General features: G+C 33.1%; 1 protein-coding gene across 3 annotated transcripts in view; it reads left to right on the forward strand.

The window, feature by feature from the left end:
- The window catches only part of NaCP60E (Na channel protein 60E), a 252,197-nt gene that overhangs the window by 34,315 nt on the left and 193,760 nt on the right, over positions 1 to 24,122 (forward strand). For all 3 annotated transcript variants that reach the window (XM_070108268.1, XM_070108270.1, XM_070108269.1), the window contains exon 2: positions 3,883 to 5,083. In XM_070108268.1, coding sequence (XP_069964369.1) covers positions 5,047 to 5,083 — 37 coding nt within the window. In that variant the 5' untranslated portion in view covers positions 3,883 to 5,046. The remainder of the gene's footprint in view (positions 1 to 3,882; positions 5,084 to 24,122) is intronic.

Here is a 24,122-nt window from a genome sequence, read left to right on the forward strand (position 1 = left end):
CTTTTTTTTAGGTTGCCGTCATGTCAGTTATAATTTTTTAATACAGACTACCCTCCAAACTAGATTTTCAAAATAAATTTTAATTGATAAAAAAATACAAAAAATATTAGGCCTCGAAAACTGTTAGGTCTACTTCATATGCTGGAACATTTATTTTTTTTGGACAAACCACCTTAAATTTGACCTGGACTGACAAAATAAATACATTTTAACGTCGTTTTCGCAAAAGAGTCAAGTCTTTTGGTACGAGTCTAACATGACACGCTTCATACCCAAAACATTAACCAAAATGTTTTAAGTCGATCTATAAGATATGTTGAGTTCCCCTGTTATCCCTCTAATTCCAACACGATGATTTTCAAGCACTGTTATTTGAATTATTTCGATGTTATCGACATTAGCAGAAATGGATGGGACTCTCATGAGAGAAATTTTCGATGACTTCACGATCTTCACTGAAAGATTTGTGCCAATCAAATAGTTGTGTACTCCCAAATTACTTCTGCAACATTTTCAACCATTCTTTTGGCATCACAATAGTAAATAAAAACTTCAAGCAATAAAAGTCGCCAAACAAGATTAAACTTCACACGAACATAAAAAAAGTTTGTATAAATCTAGGAAAAAAAGCCGGACCAGTCCAGACCAGTTCAAATTTGATCAGATGTTCATATAGCATGTTTTTTTACCCTTCGTCTTAGTGTGTTTTGAAAACAAACATTTTAATACAAACTGTCAGAAAAAAGCTCTAACAGATGCGACGGTGGTCACAATAAGCTGAAGTTACTAAAGCACTAACGGTAAAGTACTTTCACCAATTCACTAATTTGATTGCAATCAGTTTCACGTTGACTCTTTTGCTATGCCGATTGCCTAAATTAATTGTGTCCTTTTTGCTGAACTCACTGTGTCTACCAGTATTACTTAACTGCATTATACTCGCGCTGACACAGCGGCATTTTGTCACTGCCATCGGCCTATATTATATCAGACAGTAATGTTATATATAAAATTCACGCATGTATTGTTGTATTTATATCTCCAAACTGAGATTTCGCTTTGCATTAATATAGTGGTGTGCATGTAAAACGCAGATTGTGTGGATTAATAGCACTTAGTATCGGGTCTTTGTTGTTTTTTTTTTTTCATTTCAACAAATAGGTTTATTCGAATCAAAGGCTGTCATTGCATTTGCTTTGGCTGGCATAAATAGTACAAACATACACACACATATGGCTTATTCACATATGCGGATTCGAGTGGGAAGTGCCGGGTGGCGCATGGATTTGAAGCTAAGCAGTGTAAGCAAACAAAAAACAAGTGCTCGCCGTTATTGCCGAAAATATTCCGGCTGCCGATTTATATGCAAAAGCGGTTATCTGCCGCATTGCAATAACGCAATTGAGCATTAAAGTGGGTTTGCAAAATAATTTATTTGTGATCGGCGTTCGCTGAGCCATAATGCTATGGAATTATTTAAAACGTTTGTAGAGAATTATGTAGGCATTAGCGGGAAAACTGATACGTGTGTAGGCACATCTTAATTTCATACGATATATATATATATATATATATGTATATAGAACTACATATTATATCTACATATATTCATACAAATTTGTTAGAAGTAGATTAATGCATTTTATTTTAAACTAATATTGAAAATCAGTAACATTTATTTTTAATTTTAAGGGGTTTATTATAAAGTATATATTGGTTAATGGTATTTAAAGTAGAATGTTTGCTATTATTTCGACTTAAATGGCTTAGAATTAGTGATTATTTTCGATACCACGAAATATTTTTATTTTTTATTTTTTAAATTTTTATATTTCGTTGCAACTACACCATTGCTGCCACATATAGATTTGAGTACTAGCATATAGATAATTACCTTATTTTCTATCGATAGTATGGATGAAGAGTAACATGAATCCTATTTGCGAATTAATATTTTTGAGTCGAATTTTCAGCTCTTTACGGTAAAATCCATTTCAATTTCGAAAGCAGGTATACCTTATCGAATACTATTATAATTCAAAATACTGCAGAGCAAAATATTCTTCTTCAAAAGTTTTTTCTATTTAAAATGTATGCTATTTTGTGGATTTGATCAAGAGTAGAGTGGTTAAGTCAAACCCAAATTGATGTGCTGAAATTATTATTTTCATTCTATGATTTCATTGAAACGATTTGTGAGAACTCTCTCGAAAAGTTTTGACATCATCGCTAGAAGCGATCGGCGCCTGTAAGACGATAGATAATAAACTGATTTTCCTGGCTTTTGAATCATAATAACTTTCATATAAATTAATAGAAGAAATAACAAGAAAAACGTTAGCTTCGACTGCATCGATGCTATAGTTCCCTTCACAGGTATATTTCTTAAAGCATAATTGGGTATAGAAAGAAATTTATCCTGATTTTGCCTGGTCAATTGCCTTGGATAATAAACCAAATTTCGTAAAGATATCTTGTCAAATAGAAAAGTTTTCCACACAAGGACTGGGTTTTGAGCGATCCGTTTTTATTGCCGCTTACATGAAAATGCAGGCATTATTTTTTAAATATTAATTTTTAATACTCATTTTGCTTTGTTCCTATATTTGAACTGTTTTTTCTAAAATATTTTATTGTAGTTTCACAAATAATTACATAAAAACGCACTGTTTTATAGAGAAAATGAACAAAACGAGTTCATTTTTCAAGAATGTGTTTTACGCTTGGTTCTAGTAGAAAATTTTTACACTGCATTTGTGTAGTATATCAGATGTATAGATATATCACCGAGTGAGCGAGCGAACATTTTTGTTAAGTTAAAGCTATCGCGACCTTGGAAACATGTCAAAACTCTTCCTCTACTCTCTCAAATCAGCTTTTCTAAGCATGACGCCACTTGAAAGTCTAAATCAAAATATATAGTTAGAAGAATATAAGAAATATTTTACTTCTAAGTGTAGTTATGACATATTACTATATTTTCATCATTTCCATCTCCTCAATGTAAACACCTAACAATACAAAAATGTGGTTAAGAGCCTTCACCAAACGAAACGAGTAATTTTTGTTTAATTTCTCTTAATGATGGCATTCTTCAGGCCATAAGCACAAACTGTGTTTTCTGCCACCATCAAATATTTTTTTTAATAGTATTTGCATTTCAGCAGCTAATGACAAGTCTCTCAATATTTTTTAAAGTAATTAGTTAAAAGTTATGGAATTCAAGCTTTGAAATATTGTCATTTTGTCTGATGTTTATTATTAAAGCAGCTCGACTTCTATATAACACAATTCAAACGACAGATATATACTCATTATTTTGGTATAACAATTAAAGACAGGGAGTGGTTTTATACGCCATGGATATTAATATATTTCAGTCTTTTAGTCCGATTTCCCAATATTTTCGGATGAAAGTTATTTTTTGGAATTCAGTGCAGGAAGCAATCAATCAAAAGGGACCGCTAAAGCTTCCCTGAAAGAAATAGTAACGAATTCATTATCTTTTCATACCTTTTTTGATAGAAGGGTTGTTTTTCCGTCACCTAAGTTGATCAAGAGTGTCCCCTCATTCTATTTCTAAGAATCTGAATTGTATTCTATTAATAATTAATTTGATATTAGAAACATCATCATTAGGGTATGAACACATATTATATGTACTCTGAATTTTAATCAGCAAGTAAAAATATCCTGAATTTAATCTTCTTCCTCGAAAGTATTTCAAAATAATCAAATTTTTCTATTCTATTTTTTTTATTTGTTCCAAATATATATATTTATGGTAAATAAATTTCACATTCAAATACCTGCAAATTAATGTCTACATATTTATTAAGAACTATTATCAATAAATTTTCCAACTTTCAATTTCAATTTCAGACCAAAAGCCTGCCTTTGCTCAATTATGTCTCCACACAATGTGCGTCATTGCGTATGAGCAACAATGTCCGGCATACTAATGCACAGCTGTAGCAAGGACACTAACAAAACAATAGCCAGCGTCTACCATACGGTGGAACGCATTTAAAGACATCATCTATTAAAAATAAATAATAATACAGTCGCCAAACTTGGACGGCAACGGAATTTGCGCAAAATGCCGCAACGGAACGCCGAGTACAACGACACAGAAGCAATGGCTTGGCCCGTCCGTGTAGCGGCACTAAGCCAGCTAATGCCCGCGATGCTCGTGAAGCAGTTGACTTGTGAATTCATTAAAAATGCATGGCCTGTAATAACGGCGAAACCAACAGCAACAACAAATTTCGTTGAACTGTCTTCGAAGACCACGAAGAACGCGCATGCCGACGAAGCCAAAGAGATAAAGGCGTCAAATTCAAAAGAGATAGCACAAATTGTTGCAGTGCAATAGAGAAAGAATAAGAAAAGAAGTAAACTTTAAGCAGAAGACACAAAATCACTGAAACATAGTTAACAAGAAATATTAAAGCCACAAAATTTGGGACATTAAAGCAACGAATTGCGGTGTGCAGTCGCATCATCAGAGTTACCAGCTAACTGAAAATTGAAATTTCATGTTTCAAGAAAAATGTTGCCAGTAGGCACACACCTGTTGGACCATGAAATATTTTGAAAAAAATCTTAGAGTATTTTACCAAAACGGTTGTCCAATAGACCAGCGAGCATCTAAACAACAAACCAAGTTGCTAACATCTATAACTGTAAAATATAGTAATGATAAAACAATAACAAATAAATTTAATAATTTAAGCAGTAAGAGTAATATAAATATATAAATATATAAAAGAAAAACATCGAAATTTAAAAATCTAACTTTAATAAATATTCAAAAATTCGAAGCAATCAAATAACGCGCTAAAACAATACAAACACAACAATAGAATAAAATATAAAAAAAAAATATTCGTTTAAAGCTACAAGCAAACAATACAAAAAAGCGCAGCAATAAGGCATAACAAAAGAAAAAACAAAACTACGCAAAACCTAAAAAAACCAAAACAAAGGAAACGAATAAACACGCAACGAGACAACACTGTAAACCAAAACAAAAAATCTATCAAGATGAGTGATGACCAAACAACGCCCAATGATGATAAAGGTAAGTCAAAATGCGCAGACAAAAAAAAAATTCAAGGAAAACTCATATTACCCCCTCAAGCCGCAAAAAATGTAGAAGATTGAGTGCACAAGAGATAGCAGAAAAAATCGTAACAACAAAAAGTGAACGATGCATGAAAAAATGTGTCAATTCTCGTGTCGTGTGACAGGTCAAGTGGGATTAGTTGTGCCCATGAGTGCGGTCTAAATGTGGTTGCAAAGAAAGCTGAGAGGGATAATATGATTGTAATATAGAAACTGATAGTTAATAAGAAAAAACTAAAAACATATTTGACATATTTGCATCTAATGATGGCTTAAATTGAGGAAATATTTTACATGGTATTACGGTGTTTTCATTACTCTTAATAAGCAAATTTGCTACGAGTACCGTAAAATATTTTGTCTACTACTTTAAATCCAGATATACAAGTATTATGGAATGTTTTCAACTTCAAATGCTCTCTTCGAGTAAAATATTAAAAATCTAATGTCGATGCTTTTGCCCAACTTTGGTTGCCCTCTAAAGTACTATCTTGACATTTTTATACATTTGCTATAGAGTATAATAGTTTTCTTAACCTAACGTTGTTTGTATCACCTCAAACTAATCGAGTTAGATATAGGGTTATATTTATATACTTGTATATAAATGATCAGGGTGACGAGACGAATTGAAATTCGGGGGACAATTTGTCCAACCATCCGTTCATCTGTGCAAGATGTAACTTGAGAAAACATTGAGATATATTAATGAAACTTGATACACATATTTCTAGGCGTCGTAAGAAGGATGGTATTGTAGATAGGCGTAAAACCTCCACAAAATGCCATTAATTGAAAATCAATAAATTGCCATAGCTAAGCTCCACTAAGATATAAGACTGTTATTTAATATAACGAATCGCATTAGGGAGCCGTATCTTAAAAATATGTTTTAAAAGTGGGCGTGGCCAGCGGTCTAACAGGTTTAATATAGTGCATAAAGTGCATACTTTCAAAATAACACAAATTTAAATTCCATCTTATTTGTTGACTTTCCAGTATACAAATCAAGCACTAATGAATATATTAAAATAAAAGTTTGCAAAAAGAGTGCCTTCAAGATATGCCATCTCAAGTCGGAAAATAGTCATATTCGGGTCATACATGTTCAAACCCCCATATACCGAAGATGTGGACCCCAGTGTCCATGGTTGACTTTTTACCGAAATTATCATTCAATACATGAGATATATAATTGGAATTCGGTGCAAATCTTTTCCTGATAATATTATGTCTGTATATCAAAAATAGATTGAATCGGGTCAGTACTTCTTTTAGCCCCCATATACCTAATTAAACGATTTTCGAACTTCTGGCTGATTTTTTACGTATATATTGGCCAATATATGAGTTATCTTAATAAAATTGTGGAGGCGTATTTCTCTAATAACGGTACATCTGTGTGCCCAAAATAAATAAAATCGGATGAAAACTTGCACTCGGGCCCATATAAATAATATCAGGATTTTCAAATATCCGATTGACTTCACTCCTTATATCATATATAGTGTAGATCGTGTAACGTGATATTCATAGTTGATCTTAGATTCTGATATTTTGCCAGCATATTTTGCACAATTTCTTCAGGAGCTTTATGGTTGCCTAGAAATGTTTCGATTACCAATACAACTTACAAAGCCTTTTCATGCTTTACTTTCCGGAACTGTTATAAAATTGATCTCTATCTGTAAATAATTGCCGTATTTGAGGATCATCAAAATATTTAATTTTTCAGCTTTTCAAAAATAAGCTTCGAAAATTTTCTAAAAATGTAACTAAAACAACAACCTTTCTTGTCCAACGCCTTGACAAATTGCTTTATCATTGCTAACTCGACATGTAATGGTGGAAGTACATATAATTTTGATCCCGCTTACCCACGACTCCCTTATTACACAGGATTACGGATCGTTAAAGAATTTCTTACATACAAATGAAGCAACGATATTTCGTGTATCCACTCTGTTGCCCGAGTAAAAAATTACATATTTTCACATACACACAGATCGCAAAGAAATTTCATTTATGAAACAAAGTGACAACTTTTAAAGCTTCACATGTAAATCCTTTAATATTGTCAAATAACTGAGGCCTAAGATGTTTTGCTGTGGCAGGAGCCTGAGAGTGGAGCTCACATAATATTTGTATGCACGAAAGAGGTACGCAGAAACCATATCGTGACTGGAAAACTAAACTTAACCAAAAGTTACCAGAATTTTAGATATGCAATTATCATAAAAACAAGCGCACGAAAAAATTTTTTGATTTTATTGTACTGTGTAAATAAAGGTATTAAAAAATATTATCTGGAAAATATTTAAACCACAACCGCAGATATATCTGAGGAAAACCGGCAAAAGGGCTATCTGAAAGCAACTTGAAAGGATTTTTCGGCGCCCATATATTATATTATCAAAATTTTTCATTGAATATACTAGAACAAAAACCAATATTTTTCGTTAAAGTTAAAAACCTCCAAAATATTATAAAATTTAATAATAAAATATAATAAATAAAGCTTTTGTTGACTATTAATTTTCCTTCTGCCATAACTAGCAGTTAAAATACCTTTGCGGAACTGCTGGAACCTTGAAAAAACGTTTGATGCTATTTGAAAATTTATCCCACATGTTATCTATAATACCTGGATGAAATATAGGATATTCTGACCACCGAATATTGCTGAAACATCCAATAAAAACAACAAAACCATTTAAGATTAATATAACGCAGTTACGAACAAAATTATGACATATTTAAAATCATCGCAAAGGAAATAGTTCTTGATTTTTATCCATTTTTCTTCTCTAATAAGTTTTCATGTCGTAGCAATCTCTATTCATATCAAAATAATATACATTTTAAAGCCATTTGTCATTGTTATACCCTAAACAGGGTATATTAAGTTTTCTACGAAGTTTGTAGCACCTAGAAAGAAATGTTAGAGACCCTATATATAGTCAGTGATTAGCGTGACGAGCTAAGTCGATTTTGTCACGTCCTGTACTCCTTCAATTTTCTCACCAACAATCTGCTCATTTGCCATAACCGCCGATATCCGACCAATATAGGATATAGCTGCGATACCAACTGTTTGAGTTCTTATAAGGACAAAATTTAGCATGCAGTGTTATCTAAGGGCATAATGCAATATCCGAAGAAATTTTTCAGATCGAATTACTGTAGCATATAGCTACCATACACACTGACCAATCCAAGTCGAGCTAAAGATCTTTTTATATCCTTTTATGCTATAAGAAATGCCCCTGATATAGAGCTTCGGTGCAGCCGAAGTTAAAGCTTTTTCCTGTTTTTTATGTTTATGATTGAACTAGGGAATTTTGCACAGCGGGTTCAATATTATTTGAAATGTGTTTTACAAAGATTTCACGATATTGAAAAAGGGTATATATATTGATTTTAAATATTTTTCTTTGCTGTGCTTCAATTAGGATACTATTAATAGCATAAAACTTTATGAACAATAACAACCATACTCAATAGAATTTTTGAGAGGACAGCAATTTCTAAAAAATAAAAGAGTTGGATTAACTACATACTACATTCGTGCTTTTTGCTATGAGAGCTATAAAACAAGTCAAGTCGGGGAACTCATACAAAAGTTTCTATCAAGGTGTTTAATTTCATACCAGCTTATTTAAAGTGAGCTTTTAAGCCTCTTTACAGAATGTTTTTTTTAAATAAATATTAATTTGTTGGGCAAACAAATATGTTGGATCACTTACAAACAATATTTCTGTCTACAAAATGCTTGTCACAATGCATATAGGTATTACTCCAATAGTTGTTGCGAGTTGTTAGCAGCTAATTTGTGCTTCTATACTATATATACATACATACATATTAAATTTAATAAATATATATCTAATTATGTTTTTAACAAATTTGACTAAAGAAACTTGTACAAGTTCGAACAAATAATTTCATACAAGAATTCTTCTCTCAACGCACACATTTCATCAAATATAAAGCACATTGAATATCTTTGATATTAAAATATATTTTATATATATTATTATTTCTTACACTTAAAATCGCATTATTTTTGCTTGCCAAGTATGTTCGTCCCAATTTCAACAGCAAAACTTTCACTCTTTCGTTCTCCTCCACATTGAAAAATTTTTTACAACTCAGTATGAATATCATCACTGCCGACACTGTATAAGACTATGAAAGTTTTGATAAACTGCGTGCTGAGAATATCCATTACAACTTTCTTTCTTTCTATTCAAAACATATTTACTCATGCGCCTGTTATCCTGCTGCTGTGCTGTAGTCATGTAATAGAAAGTTTAAATTGAAGTTGGCGAAAGCACAAGTGAAAGTTGCAAAGTAGCAAAGTATTAAAGTCATATCTAACTATCTATATGGAACGAATATCAGCAACTAATATATTGCGATGATATCGAATGGCAAATTTTAAGACATAAATTTATGTGCACATACAAAAAAATATGTGTAAATGTGGGAAAACGTAAAGAATTTTTGATAGACAGCTAAAGAAAGCCAATAACAAATAGCTAACCACATCAACAACCATAGTTTTTCGGATAATTTGAAGGCACGCGAGACAGCAAAGCAGAAGTTTGAGCTAGTGGTTTCATATAAATTTTTACACATACATGCCTATAATATAGTCACACATATATATAATTCTTGTGAGTGCGCACATAAAACTGCGCAAGTGTGAGTGTGTGAACGCAGGCCGACAGCAAAAGGAAACCGCTGATTGTTCGAAAGTGTTACTTCTTGAGTATTTCACAAGAAGTTTGCGGTTTGTTTGTTTGTGGAGAAAAATGTGATATGAAATGCCTGGCTATGTGTGTGCGGCGGTGTGTGCTTTCTTTTCTGCTTGATCTACTTCAATGAGTATATAGCTATGTGTGTGTTTCTAGGAAGTGCTTGTGCACTCAAAATGCACACAATATCCGTTTCCGGTGTAGGCTTGACTGCCAGCGCAGGCTGTAAAATGCACACATGCATATCCTAGCAAACAGCCGTTGCATCCATAAATGTGCGCGCGCCCACTTACTATTACTATTGAGCCAGCTTGCATGGAAGCAAGTGAAGAATTATGCCTTTATTAATTTTAGTTGCCATAATGAATTAGTAGAAGAAGTTCGAAAATTTATATTCTCACAAAACTTTCCATCACAAACTTAGCTAGCTTATATTTATATGAGTGTTCTCATGCCAGGAAGAAATGTGATTAATGTAAATTTAAAATATTTTAAATATGTATATTCAATTCAATTAATAACACTCGTATGTTTATACACTTAACAGGGTGTATTAAGTTTGCAACGATGTTTGTTAAGCCCAAAAGCAAAAGTCAGAGCCCCTATCAAATAGATACATAAATGTCTGGCGTGACGAGTTGAGTCAACTTAGCTATGTCCGACTGTCTGTCTGCTTATTGAGATATCGATCTGAAATTTTGCAAAAACTCTTTTGCAAAAGCTGCTTATTTGTCGAAACCGGACCACTATAGCATATAGCTACCATATAAACTGACCGAAATCAAGTTCTTGTATGGAAAACTTTTTTATTTTACGTGATATCTTCACGAAATTTAGCAAAAATTATTCTCTAAGCATTACAATCATCGAACATATTGTTCAGTTCTCTCTTTTTTTCAATTTTATGCCAAAAAAATTCACCGGTATTATACCTTCCGAGCAGCCGACGTTAAAGTTTTTTCTTGTTTGGTCTGTATAACCCTCGAAATTCATACATTTCTGTTTTCTTATATCTACATAGGTTATCATTTTATGCGCTCAAAAAGGGCGTGTTGTTTTGCAAAGCTCAAAACCTTTTTCAGGGATCAAAAAGCCTCCAAAAAATAAACATTATATTCACGAATTTAGGATCCGTTAAAATTAACTGAAATTTTCTTATAGGCATACTTATATAGTATACTCTGGCAGTGTAACCTAACCTAATATACATATATGGTAGACTTCTAAAAAAGTGAATTCTGAGCTTTACGCATTAAAATTCTGTTTTCAATGACATTTAGTTCAGCAACCGCAGTAAATTTTTTACAAAAGTCCATTTTCTTTCCTCTACCGAACTTTTTGTTAACATCTTAGTAGTTCTCATTTATTGTATTATCCACACTTTTTGGCACTATCCTCATTCATTCTCATGCAGTCTTATTCACTTACAGCACTTGAATTGCACAAAACAAAATACGAGCAAAAACAGCAACAACTGAAACTTAATTAAAATCATAGCCGCAAGTGGAGAATTTCCGAAATTTGCCCTCTCCGATACCCCTTGCCCTGAACCCTGTGACACCGATGCACTTGCTGCTCACTTATTACTTCTTCGGCGCTTATGAACATTGACTGCCGCATATTACTTACTTCTGTTGTTGTTTTTGCTTTATTCGGTGTATATTTGGTCTGCTGCCAAATTGAACTGCCACACTCGGTTTCATTGCTCATAACAGAGCCTACGTGCATTCCAAAAGTATTCGGTAAACAAAAGTAGATATGTCTTAACCACAACAGCTTTAAAGGGGGACCGGTGAGGTACCGTTATTGATATACAAGTATAAGAGATTTTTCGCTTAATAAAACGAAGAACTCTCAATAGTCAGAGTACGCTTAAAATAGCATAAGGTTTTGAAGGGGAACAAGAGAGTGGGTGTAACACCCATTATACTCAGAATAATGAGATGGCTCGATTTCTCAAAACCTGAGGACTAGTTCCCGTATATACAGACATACAATCGAACATGGCTAAATAGACTCAACTCGTTAAGCTAATCGTTTATATATACTTATATTATATAGGGCCTCCAACGTTTTCTTCTGGGTGTTACAAACATCTTGGCAAATTTATTAGAGGATATAAATATTTAACCAGACCAGAATCCGAATCCACCACCTGCTAGCAGAACACACCGAATTCTCGTCGACTAGTTTATATCTTTTCCATCACTTTTATTTCATCATCACTGTATTTCGTCATTTGCTAATCTATCGGCGTCCGCATATTCGGGCTGACAGTTTAGAAACCGCGCTCTTACATTATTTAAGATTTAAGTATTTTCTGTACATTTTCTTTTTCTTAAAATATGTATTTTTTTGGAAAAATTTTTGGGTTCTTTATCCCACTTCTATTATTCATGCTTTCAAATATTACAAGTACAAATCATAGACAACACAATTTATGCTAACAGATCACCCTATACTCCACTGTATATAGTGCTATTCTAACTACCGGAAAATGCTAGTTGTTCCAAAAGAAATCGTAACGATTGCAGCCAAAAATGTCGTGCTGTTTAATGACCATAAAAGTCACGTGCCACAAATGTCGCCTTATATGAGTGAAGTAGCGACATGGGTATGCCAAAACGTAGCTTGTCTACACGCCACAATCGCCCATACACACAAATATTTGAGGAAGTCAAAGAAAGAGAATAAATTGTCATTGTATGGGAAAGTAAATAGCTTGTGACCCATCTGTTGCCACCTACGAAAATTACGACCCACAACAGCAAGTGGCATTATCTCGGCAGCTCTGCTGCGCTGCATTGCTGCAACAACGCTGTCGCACTAAATTACACCACTTGTGCATTCGTTGGCCTGCCAGCTGTCTACCGGGAAGTGTTTAACCGCTTGACTGCTTGAGAAACGAGTCCAGCTGCCAAGGATAAAATAGAGACTCTTGCCACCCAGCTAAACCACCTTGCCACCAACGGCTGCCGCTGTGAGACACTTTATTTCTTAGTTTTGTTAACACTTTGCATACCTTCGCTTTGAATTTGGATTTGGATTTTTCGTTCACAATTTGCGCCTCTGTCCATTTGTACATTTGTATTGGGGCTAAGCATATTTTCGGGCGTTTAAAGTGATAGTGTTGCGACAATAAGCCAAATGGTATATGGTATATTTTTGGTAAGGTGTATCGTTACATGTGGCTTTTTATATCGCAAGCACCAGTGGTGATAAGCAACTTTTCGGAAATTTTGACTCTAAAGCATTGAATGAAGTTATTCTTTTTTAGAGATTTTGTATTGAACAGTGAGTTTTATGGACTTAATATGTGTTATGCAACTTTTTCTGCTTATTCAGTCGAAAAAGTTTTTTTAGGTAGAGTTCAGTGGAAAGCACCACTTTTAGTTATTTTTATATAAGCTAAAGTACAAGTTTTCGTAGAAGCTACAATAATTAGTAATTTTCGCAGAAAATTATTTATATATTTTTCTTTATTAGTTTTTAAATTCGTAAATGCAGAAAATAAAACAAAACAATCCTTGTTTGATTTTGCAACAAGGAAAAATATAAGCATCAGTAGTTGGTCAAAACTGTGTAGCAGCGAAGTCATGAAAATTTGGCTATAACACTCTTGTACGAAGACACCTGCTGGTCTTTCATTCCTTTGCTAGTAATTTACAGCATGTTTTGTAGTTGAATTAACAAAATCGAGAAATATCAACACGATCTGGCAATTTTAGTGATTCCCAATTGCTCTAAAACATCGAAAAGCAAAGAAGGAGTTATGTGAATAAAAACCTTTTTATGTGTATTGGCTATCTTACGGAGTTAAAGCCGTAACCGACTCTAGTACCAATATTATTGAACCTGAAAACTATGTATATATATATCCGTCAATTTACTTTCACTATAAAAAAACTAAATTTGTGGCTGTGATCACAAAGAATAGCAGCTGGGATGGACTCCAGACATAAAGACCTTACCTTTCACTCAAATGTACTTTACTGGCATTTTTTCGGCTTTTTCTGATAGATTAAAATTTAGGGTATCAAAATATTAAATATGATTTTAGTCTTTAAAGTTAGTTTAGTTCTTAATGCTTATTAAAGGAAATATAATAATAGCATTCGCTAAGTTGTAAAAACAATATATGTATCTTATATAGTATAGTTATAGGTATAATATAAATAAGTCTAACTGGCTCTCTAAGTATGCATTCATTAGCCCAATTGTTCCGCAAAAAGTTGAAAACGAAGATTATAATGATTTTAATGGGTATTGTTCGATTATGCTTTCATCGTAAGAGCATTTATGACTTTGTGTGAAACTATGCTATAAAGAGATCTTGCTGCTGGTATGATATACAACTTTTTCCAAAGTAATATTGAATAAATATTCGTGTCCGTTGAGCTTATATGGAAGAATGTAAAGATACGGTCAGTGGTTGTTATTGTTGTTGCAGTATCTTCTCAAGCATATCTCCCATACAAGCCTACCCTCGAAGAGGTTTAAAACTATCATACAATCCACACTGATTTATATAACCTGGGTCAAATTTTTTTATAAATGAGCGTGATGTATGTATTTAATCTCAAAAACAATTTATAATACCGTAACACCTTTGAAAGATAAGTTAAAAGTTTATTTGGAATCTTAGCAAATAAATACTTATTAACATTCCTCAAGTCTTTTGTTGGACTTCGATGATATTGAGGAAGTCGAGATGGCAGCTTTTATATCGATCTGAAATTTTGCACATGTATTTTTACCCGAAGGAACAGCTCATTTGTCGGAAATGTCGATATCGGAATTAAATTGTAAAAAAAATAAACGAAAAATTACAATTAAAACTTCTATCTTCAGGGATTTTATTAAACTCTTAACGAACATTTTTTACACAACTTCCGCGTACATGCTTAGAAAAAGCATAAGTTGTCGCCTGTCGTTTCATATGTATGTACATATATTATATATGGCCCGACGGGTCACAGTTTGCGCAGTGCCGCTTGTGACACTAGTTGCGCTGCGTCGAGTCGCCTTAGACCTAGACCAAACAAGCATTCTCGCCACGTTCTTTTCTTTTTTAAGTAATTTTAACCTTAAAAAAATGAAAACACCACGTGTGGCTAAATAATAATATATGTTTCAAAAAGCTAGAAAATGTGAAATTTTTTTGGCTTATAGTGATAAAAGCGTGGGGTGCTTTGTGCCATATATATGGTATATAGAGCATACCACATAATATTAATATTTATATTAAACATTATTTTCCACTTTATAGTTTAAAGTGGTTTAAAAACGTGTTTTTTGTTTTTTAAACTGTATTTATTTTTGTTTTCGTTCAAAAATAATCAGTTCTCATATAGAGTTAAACCAGTCTCACAATAAGTCCAAATAGTTGTAGAAACATAATCAATAAATCTTTATTCACACTATCAATAATTTGAATTTAGATTTTAAATAGTTTCTCCGTTTGTTTTTTACATAAATGTAGTAGAATAAAATCGCGGGCTTAGCCATGTAGAATTAAGTTTCAAACAAATTTCAAGTTTTCCCAGGAAATTCTAGTTTTAAACATACATTTTTTGACAATGTTGAAATTGTACTGCAGAAAGGAAAGGCTTATGTACTTCTGAAATTATTTACCTATCTCCTACCTCATACCTTTATTTCAGTTCAGTTATCCTTTAAGTATTATTCATAAATATATATTCCTTAGTCTTAGATTGTGATTTATCGTTGTTAAAGCTCCCACAAACGACAATCTATCTAAAGCTGAAGAATATTAAGTTAGAAGCTTTGCTAAAGCCCCTCATATAAAGGACATACACACATGCAAACAATATTTCGAATATAGAATATATAAGTGCCAGCGAAGCACAAATATTTTCTAAGTGCAACTTACACTTTGATTTACTTTCATTATTACTTTTACTTTAACTTACATACCCACTACAGCAGCAACAATTGCTTCACAACAGTGTGGTAAGTGCCAATAATAGGCCAATAAATATTTATTTTCTCCTACCAAAAACTACTGACACTTGTAAAAGTTGTGAGTTGCCCAAAAAAAAAACATAAAGTTTGCCACAAACACGCGGCGGTGTGTACAGAGTTGCCACTAAAGGCACACAGTGACATAGCATGCTTGCTAGCACATGTATATATATATATATATATATATATTATTCATATAATTAGTATATATGTTTATACATTACTTGGTAGTTGTGCTTAACATTATAACATATAAATTATAAGCGAACATATTTTTTTAACCGTGCAAGTCTTCTGCCACCGCTGCCGTACTTCTCCCGTCTCTGGCATTGCCACGCTTGCCAACCGCTGGCGCAAACTGTGTCAAATCCTTTTTGACAAATTTCATATAATAACTAAAAGTTGAAATAAATTCCACTTGTGACCGTAAAACACGAACGCTTCTAATCCCACAAACACAAGCAAGTCAGCATACTAACACACCCACACATACATACCTACATGCACACAAACAACTGCTTGTAAACACAAATATTATATGTGAATTTAATAGTAGCTCACCAGCCGTCACAATACGTGACCCCCTTGTGGTTAAGTGAAGTACGTGAAAGTTTAGATGGCAGTTGGAGGCTTGGGGTGCTCAATTGTAACGTGGTTTGGTCCGTCAGTCGTACGCTCGGCAGTCACTCGGCACACGCGGTTTACTACAAGTAGTTAGTCCGTTACTTAGTTAGTTAACGTGTTTGTCTAAATTTAGCCATAAACATATGTAATGCCGAGCACAAACGTCACTCAAGCGTCCATTGTGTATGGCAGCGCATACTTTCAGCGCCTGCAAATATGCCACAAAATATAGCAATTGCTTGGTGACTACGTCATATACATTTTTATATATTGTACATACATACATATGTGTGTGTTTGTTCGGCAATTGTGGTCGCCATGCGATTTTATACTGCGGTATTTTTACTCGCTGTCCCCCTTTCGCACTCCGCCAATTTGACTTATAGTCGCTTTCATCCTTTACTTGCCGTTGCCTGTGTATTTGCTTTCGCTTTTTGTTCTTTCTCGAGTGCTCGCTCGTTTAGCTGCTTGTCTGCTTTATTGCCTTTGCGGTTTTATATTTGCGTTTTTCTTCACTTTAATGGTGTCAGGGATTAAATGGAGTTGCCACTTTGTTAGATGAAATTTTTACAACCAACTTGTAAATAAGTAAAGAAGCTAAGAAAACTAAGCACAAAAAGATGGGGGTGTCTGGATAGCATAGTCTTCTTATACTCGTATAAAGTAGTTGTGGTAGAGTTTAATGGAAATATTTTTAGTTATTCTATAATTTTTTTATATTATCTTCAACTCGATATTCAGTTCTCTTAATTCGTAAGACGTTACATTTTTTCACAGACTTATGTAATATATATAAATATATTATGTATGCTAAAATGTGATAAAGAAATATTTTCTTTGAACTATTTCCGGATTCTTTAAGGTTGTTGTTGTTGTAGCGCCAGAAAATATCCCTCAAATGCGCAGACCCGACTATCGTGGAATAGGCTGATTATTATTGGAGGTTTCGAATAACTATATCACCGGTAAAATTATATTTTCTCAAACGAGGCGTAAAAGTCTTTAAAATCATTAAAATTAGGTAAAATATAAAATATAATATAAAATTTTCGTTTTTGACTTCGGAGTCTGTATATTTTTAAGTGCTTAAATTTTTGAAGAATGACCACTTTCATTACCCGTTTTTACTTCAAAGTTTACTATTTCTCTAGTCGGTACTACTACTAGGGTATATTATCCAACATGCTTTAATCCGTAACCCACCGAACAAACTGCCCTTTCTGATCAGATATTAACCGGACTGATCCATTTAAACTGCACGCGCTTGACACAACCTTCTTTTATCTTGTTCGTGTGAAATTTGATCTCCATATATCAATTAGTGTGTGTTTGGCAGCTAAAATCGTTGAAAATGTTTGCAGATGTGTTTTGGGGAATCTATTTTATCATGAACACAAGTATTTGGCATTTTGCTAATCACTATAACATCGAAAAAGTTAAAGAAACAATGCTTGGAAATCATAGGCATTAGAGAGATAGTAAAGGATCTCAATAAGTGTTATCAATCGACTTAACACATTTTGGTTAATGTTTTGGGTATGAAGCGTGTCAATGCCAAGCTCGTACCAAAATCTCATTTTAGTTAATAATTACTGTTCGCAAACTAGCGATTGGCACTCTAAAAATGAGACGAAATAGAAAACATCGCATCAAAGTCGGTCATAAATCAAGGTTGTGTTCATCGCTACTTCATTGTGGTTCGCCATAAGTTCGTTTATAGGTCAATCAGTCAATAAGCTTGTATTGGCTCTAAAGGCGTATATTTTGAAGACGATAAATGGTATTCAAAATCTATACAGGCATAAATACAATGAAACCCCTGATGAACTGGATGAAATGTCGCATCTTTTGAATTAATTTTAATTTCCAGCTGAAATAGTTGCATGTCTTGTCTTTAAATTATTATTTCTTAGAACATTAGGATTACAATAAGTTTAAAATTTTCCAAAAACAAGTGAAAAAGCAAAAGTTATTCGCTCTTTTAATCCCTAATAATTGAGAGAATTCATTATCTGCTAAAAGTGCTGAATAAAGGCAAAGCTTCACTAGCAATTTATGCGCCCTCGAAACTAAATTTCTATTTAATATGCATAACGGGAATAATCGATTAGAAGACTAGTGCTCTAGAGAGGCGTACACTTAAGCTTAAACAATAAGCTTAATATTAAACAACAACAAACTTAATATGTAGCGACAACAAAGCACGGCGAAGACAACGCTTTACAAACTTCAAACTTGAAATTTAAAGGAAGAAAGCATGTAATAGCGTTAGAACAGAATGACCTTCATATTACTGCTAGTGTTGGTGTGTGTATGTGTGTTTTTCTTTTTTTTTTGTGCTTATGTGTGGTTGTGCAACTGTAGCAGTGAATTTAATTGAAAACAAAAACTATAGAAAAGTTATAAAATTTACGAAAATCAACGTCATAAAAAAGGCAGCAATGAATTTTAATTTAACTCATGGCAAAGTGAACGAAATGCAACCCAGCTAAAGCAAAAACAACTCAACTGTGTACCCGCCAGCTTACAACGGCGATAACAATGGCAAACAGCAAGAGCAACAGTGAGCGCAAATTGCACTCTGTCGCATTAAATCGATAGCAGCATGAAAATGAATGAAAGCAAATTGGAAAAAACATGAAAAAACGTTTACAATATATCTAAAGCTATAATACCCTTCACAGATGTATGGCAGCTATATGCTATACTGATCCGATCAGAACAATATTTCAATATTACAATCGAAGTTTATACCGCGATTTTAGGGTATAATGCCTGCCAAATTTCATGAAGATATAATATCTAGTCAAATAAAAAAGTTTTTCTCAGAAAGACTTGCTTTTGATAGGTCAGTTTGTATGACAGCTATATGCTATATTAGTTCGATCTAAAAATTTCTTTAAGAAAATTGTAGCGTTGCCTTTGATAATAATCCGTGCCGAATTTCATGAAGATATCTTGTCAATTAAAAAAGTTTTCCACACAAGAACTTGATTTTGATAAGTCAGTTTGTATGACAGCTATAGGCTACAGTGGCCCGATATCGACGGTTCCCACAAATGAGCAGCCTCTTGGGGAGAAAATGACATGTGCAAAATTTCAGATCGATATCTCGAAATCAGAGGGACTAATTCGCGTATATACAGACGGACTCGACTCAGCTCGTTACACTGGTCATTATATATATATATATATTGTAGTGTGTCCGACATTTCTTTGTAGCCTGTTGAGGGTATAAAGATAAAAATCATAAAAATAAAAATAAAATTATAAGCGCAACGTAAACAAAAAAAACAAAGCGATCAACAACAATACAAATTCGCAGAGAAATTGCTGTGCAGTCGAGCTAAAAAGCTTTATCCGTTTCGCATAACGGCGCAACACAGAAAATTTACATAAAAAGCCAATAGATAAAATTTTCACAAGCAAACAAGCGCACACATACACACGCACAGGAAATTTTGCATGCAAATATTTGTGTTTGCGTATTTGTGTGTGTGCGGGCATAAAAAGCATAAAGTGCACTTAGTCAACATGCGACGCTGACGCGCGCTGAAATGTAGCAACAAAACGCCAAAAGGCAATAATAACAACAATAATGTTAATGTGTCTCGCATGTTAAGTCGCCACAATTCAGCTGACCCGCTGTTGACCAACTTATCCAGCGTAAATCCTAGCGCCTATATACTATAGGTGGTATATGAATATGCAAAGCAGTGAAAAACACACGCATTACAAGTAAATTAGTATTTTATTTTATATAGGTATTTTACTCTTTTTGGTGTTTCGCCCTAAAAAAACATGGCAGAAATAAAAAAAAAAGTAATGAAAAATAATTTCTATCAACGCCAAGAAGTGGAACACGTGACAAGATTTCTAAATGTTGATAGTCTGCTGCGCGCTCGTTGTTTAAATATGTATCTGCATGCGACACGGCGTATGCGCAACTTTTGATGGGTGACTGCGTAGGCTCTTACAATGTGTCACATAGCATATATGTTACACATGTACTTATATATTTTACGTGAGTTTGTTTTACAAATCGTGTCTAGTTTTTATATGAGCCTGCAGCTATGTGTTGTTGAGATAATATTTATAAATATGCCTAAAAAAATATTTTATGTTAATTCCAGTTACATATAAGATTACACAAGAGATACGGATTTTGTAATGAATTTAATGTAATCATGCAGATTTCAGATTTTAGAGAATAATAATCAACAAATAGTCTCTTACATACATACTTATATAGAAATTATCAAGTCTATCGGCGTGGACTCTTACTCTCACTCAGAGCAACAGCATAGTTAAAGCACTATCTTTTATAAGCTTCTTGCGAGTGTTACATGAGTAATACACTAGTTCATAAGTATCAAACTAAAGAATTTTAGCACGTATTTAGGTTAAATATTTTTTGGAAAATATTTGTTTATGGCTTTTTATTCAAACAAATAGTTTAAGGGGGAATATTAGTCTAGATACATGAATTTTAAATAATTTTTAAAGTGTCGGAAAAAAAGCCAACAATATTTTTACTATCGATTTTTTTTTTTATCAGTTATTTATTAAAGTTACCAGAGTACAGAAAAAAACAGTTACAAATTTTAAAACTGGCAGCTGATGAAGTGGGGGTCTCAAAAAATTGGCACATGAGCATCCCCATGATTTCAACCCTCCTAGTGATCTGAAATTAAAACAAAAAAACGAATGAAATGAATGGGGCTGAGGCTAGTTCATACTCGAAAGAAATCTTTAAAGAAGATTCTCTGAAAATTTAAAGAAAATCGGTCCAGTAGAACTCGAGAAATCGTGGGTATCGTATTGAAAAGATCTGGTCTGAGAAAAACGCATTTAAAGTTTCACGTAAGGTCTTTTGTTCGATTAAACCTAGCCGAAACAGTTTGGAGGCCGGGTCAGTAAAATGTCTATATCTCTGAAAATAATTAAAATTTTCAAAAATCCTCTAGTAGACATATTCTTAAATACTTAAAGTTCAAAAATATGACAAAAAAAAACAACTTTTTTGAAATACCCCCTTAAGCTAATCAGATTGAATTAGGACGAAAATAGTTCCAGCATATTATAAACGAATAAGAATCTTTTGTAATCAAAAAGCAAAGCAAGAAAATATTTTTACTGTAGATGAATAATTGCAGGTAATGACCGAAGATCAATTTAAAAGTTTACAAAATGACGGCTTCAGAAAAAAGTAATATTTTGTTCAAAAAATTTACACTTCAAAGACGCAAAAAATGGACATTATTATCAAAAATCGTATACGCTCTATCATTACCTACCTATCTATTATTATACCTAAGAAGGTCGTGTGAAAATTTGAAGTGATCGGCACAGGCGTTTCGAAAAAATTTTCTAATATCTCGGAAACTATTTGCCGGTACAACTTCAAATCCTCGTAGAATATTCTTAAATATACATTACATTTGATATGCATACATGCAAAAAATAATTCGATTTTTTAAAAGTTATAAATTGATACAATACCTTAAATTAAACTTATAATTCGGTGAGCTACTTACCGAATTTAATACAATTGTTTCTAACTAGAAAGATAGTACAATATATCGTATGTGAGCTCGAATATATACATAGCTGGCACTATTTTTTTTTCATTTCCGAAATAAAAATCATTTTAAAGAGCGCTTTGTTGAATTTGTCTGTAGTATACCAACAGATATAAATTAGATTTTTATGTAAGTGATTCTCAGTTGAGACTTAGAATACCATGATACTGTTTTTTCCAAACTTACTCAATATCTTTGAAATAAAATTTTTATTATTTACATTTTTCATAAAGTTAATTTCTTGTTTAAATTGATTAATATGAAGTGCGCAAATAACTTAAACGTTTATCGTAGAAGCTTCGCAACGTATGTGACTTGCATACATCTCATGTGGATAGGCGTGAAAGATGTTATGTGTCTATTGCTTATCAAATATAATTAACTACTAAGAAAAAATACATATTCACGTACGTTCAATCTTCAATCAGCAAAACTTAATAATCGCCTTTAAAATATGCTACTGAGCCAATACAAGTAAGCCAAATATAATTATCAAATTTGCCATATACTTGCTATAATCCTCGGCTGTTATGACCCTCAGCGCCTTCAGGGAATTTTGTTTTATTCTGTTTAGGCTCATTTTTGTATATTTAAACCCACGTCTCGTCAATAGTGTTGATGCGTTGTCAGGCATTCTTTTTGCAATCCCTACTCAACGTCGTTTTTGCAAATGATTCGTATCTTTTGGTATGAGTTTAGCATTTATACCCAAAGCATTAAACAAAATGTGTTGAGTCGATGCATAATGATGTTGAGATTCTTTGCTATCTTATCGGCTAACGCGCGCAGTTTATATGGATCAATTCAGATGGTATAACCAAGATTCAAAAATATGAGATTCAAACATATTTCTATTGGAATTCGAACTAGGTGGTTCTTGCTTGGGGAACAGAAAATCGAATATGTGGTACTGTTACTCCCATAACTACGAATACATAATATCTTTGTAATATTTTTTTTATTTTCATTAACTTAATAAACTATGTAGCTGAAATATTGAATTTTGATTTGGGTAAAAGTATATTCAAGTCGCAACGCAGTGTATGTGATTTTTTTATGTATACTCATGTTTTAATTATAATCTAAGTAGAAGATGATATATATTAGAATAACGACTGTAATATTTATTTGTTTAAGATTGCTATAAAATGAATGATTCGAGAACTTTCTATAAAAAATCAAAATTTTTGTTAACCACAACAGATTACTGAAAGCATTTTTGGTTCTTACACTTTGCGGGCCATAGCTTACAAATTGCAAATGCAATTACCGATACAACATTTCACAATCTGGTTTTACGATTTTTTAAGTAGCAAACCAACGAACTAAACAAAACTTTCATTAGTAACAAGGAAATCCTTTCAAATGATATTTGCTCAAAGTGAAAATGTGCAAAAATGCAATTACTTGCACAACACGAGAACACGAGCGCAAATTATACTGCAACTAAAACATTTACTCACTTACTTAAGTAGCTGAGAGCAAGACCACAACACAATATGGCATGTTAGTCTAAACTCTTCCCCGCAGACCCCTTAATTGTGCATTTGTGTGTGGTCAAAGCTTTGCGCTGCCTCAATGCAGTTTAGCCAGTGTAAAAACAATCGAGAAAAATACGCAAAAACGTACGAAACCAAAAAAAAAAAATTTAAGTGTGTGTATGTATTGGTGTGTAACTAAAGTGTGTAATGCCCTTACATTCGCCCTTTGGAATTCTAATTGATAGGCGAAGCGAGTAGCAGCAGGGGAAAAAAATGCTGGGTAAAGCTTAAAACAAAATTGGTGTTAATGTGAACCAAAAACTACAACAACACCATCAACAAATATAAATTACACAAAAATTGCTGCCAGCAAAAACTTTTCCAAGAAAATAAAACAAATTCAGTGGAGAGAAATTTGCTGCCAATTTGTCTGCGTGCATTGATTATATTTCGGACGCAGCAGCAATGGACCTTGGGTCCAGCGAGCAATCTACTTATTTTAATGCCGCAAATTTTTCATTGTCATGCGTTCCGTCTTGTCCCGCCACGCCCCTGCGTCGGTT

This window comes from Bactrocera oleae, chromosome 4 (genome assembly GCF_042242935.1).
Source record: "Bactrocera oleae isolate idBacOlea1 chromosome 4, idBacOlea1, whole genome shotgun sequence".
In the NCBI taxonomy this organism is placed as follows: domain Eukaryota; kingdom Metazoa; phylum Arthropoda; class Insecta; order Diptera; family Tephritidae; genus Bactrocera; species Bactrocera oleae.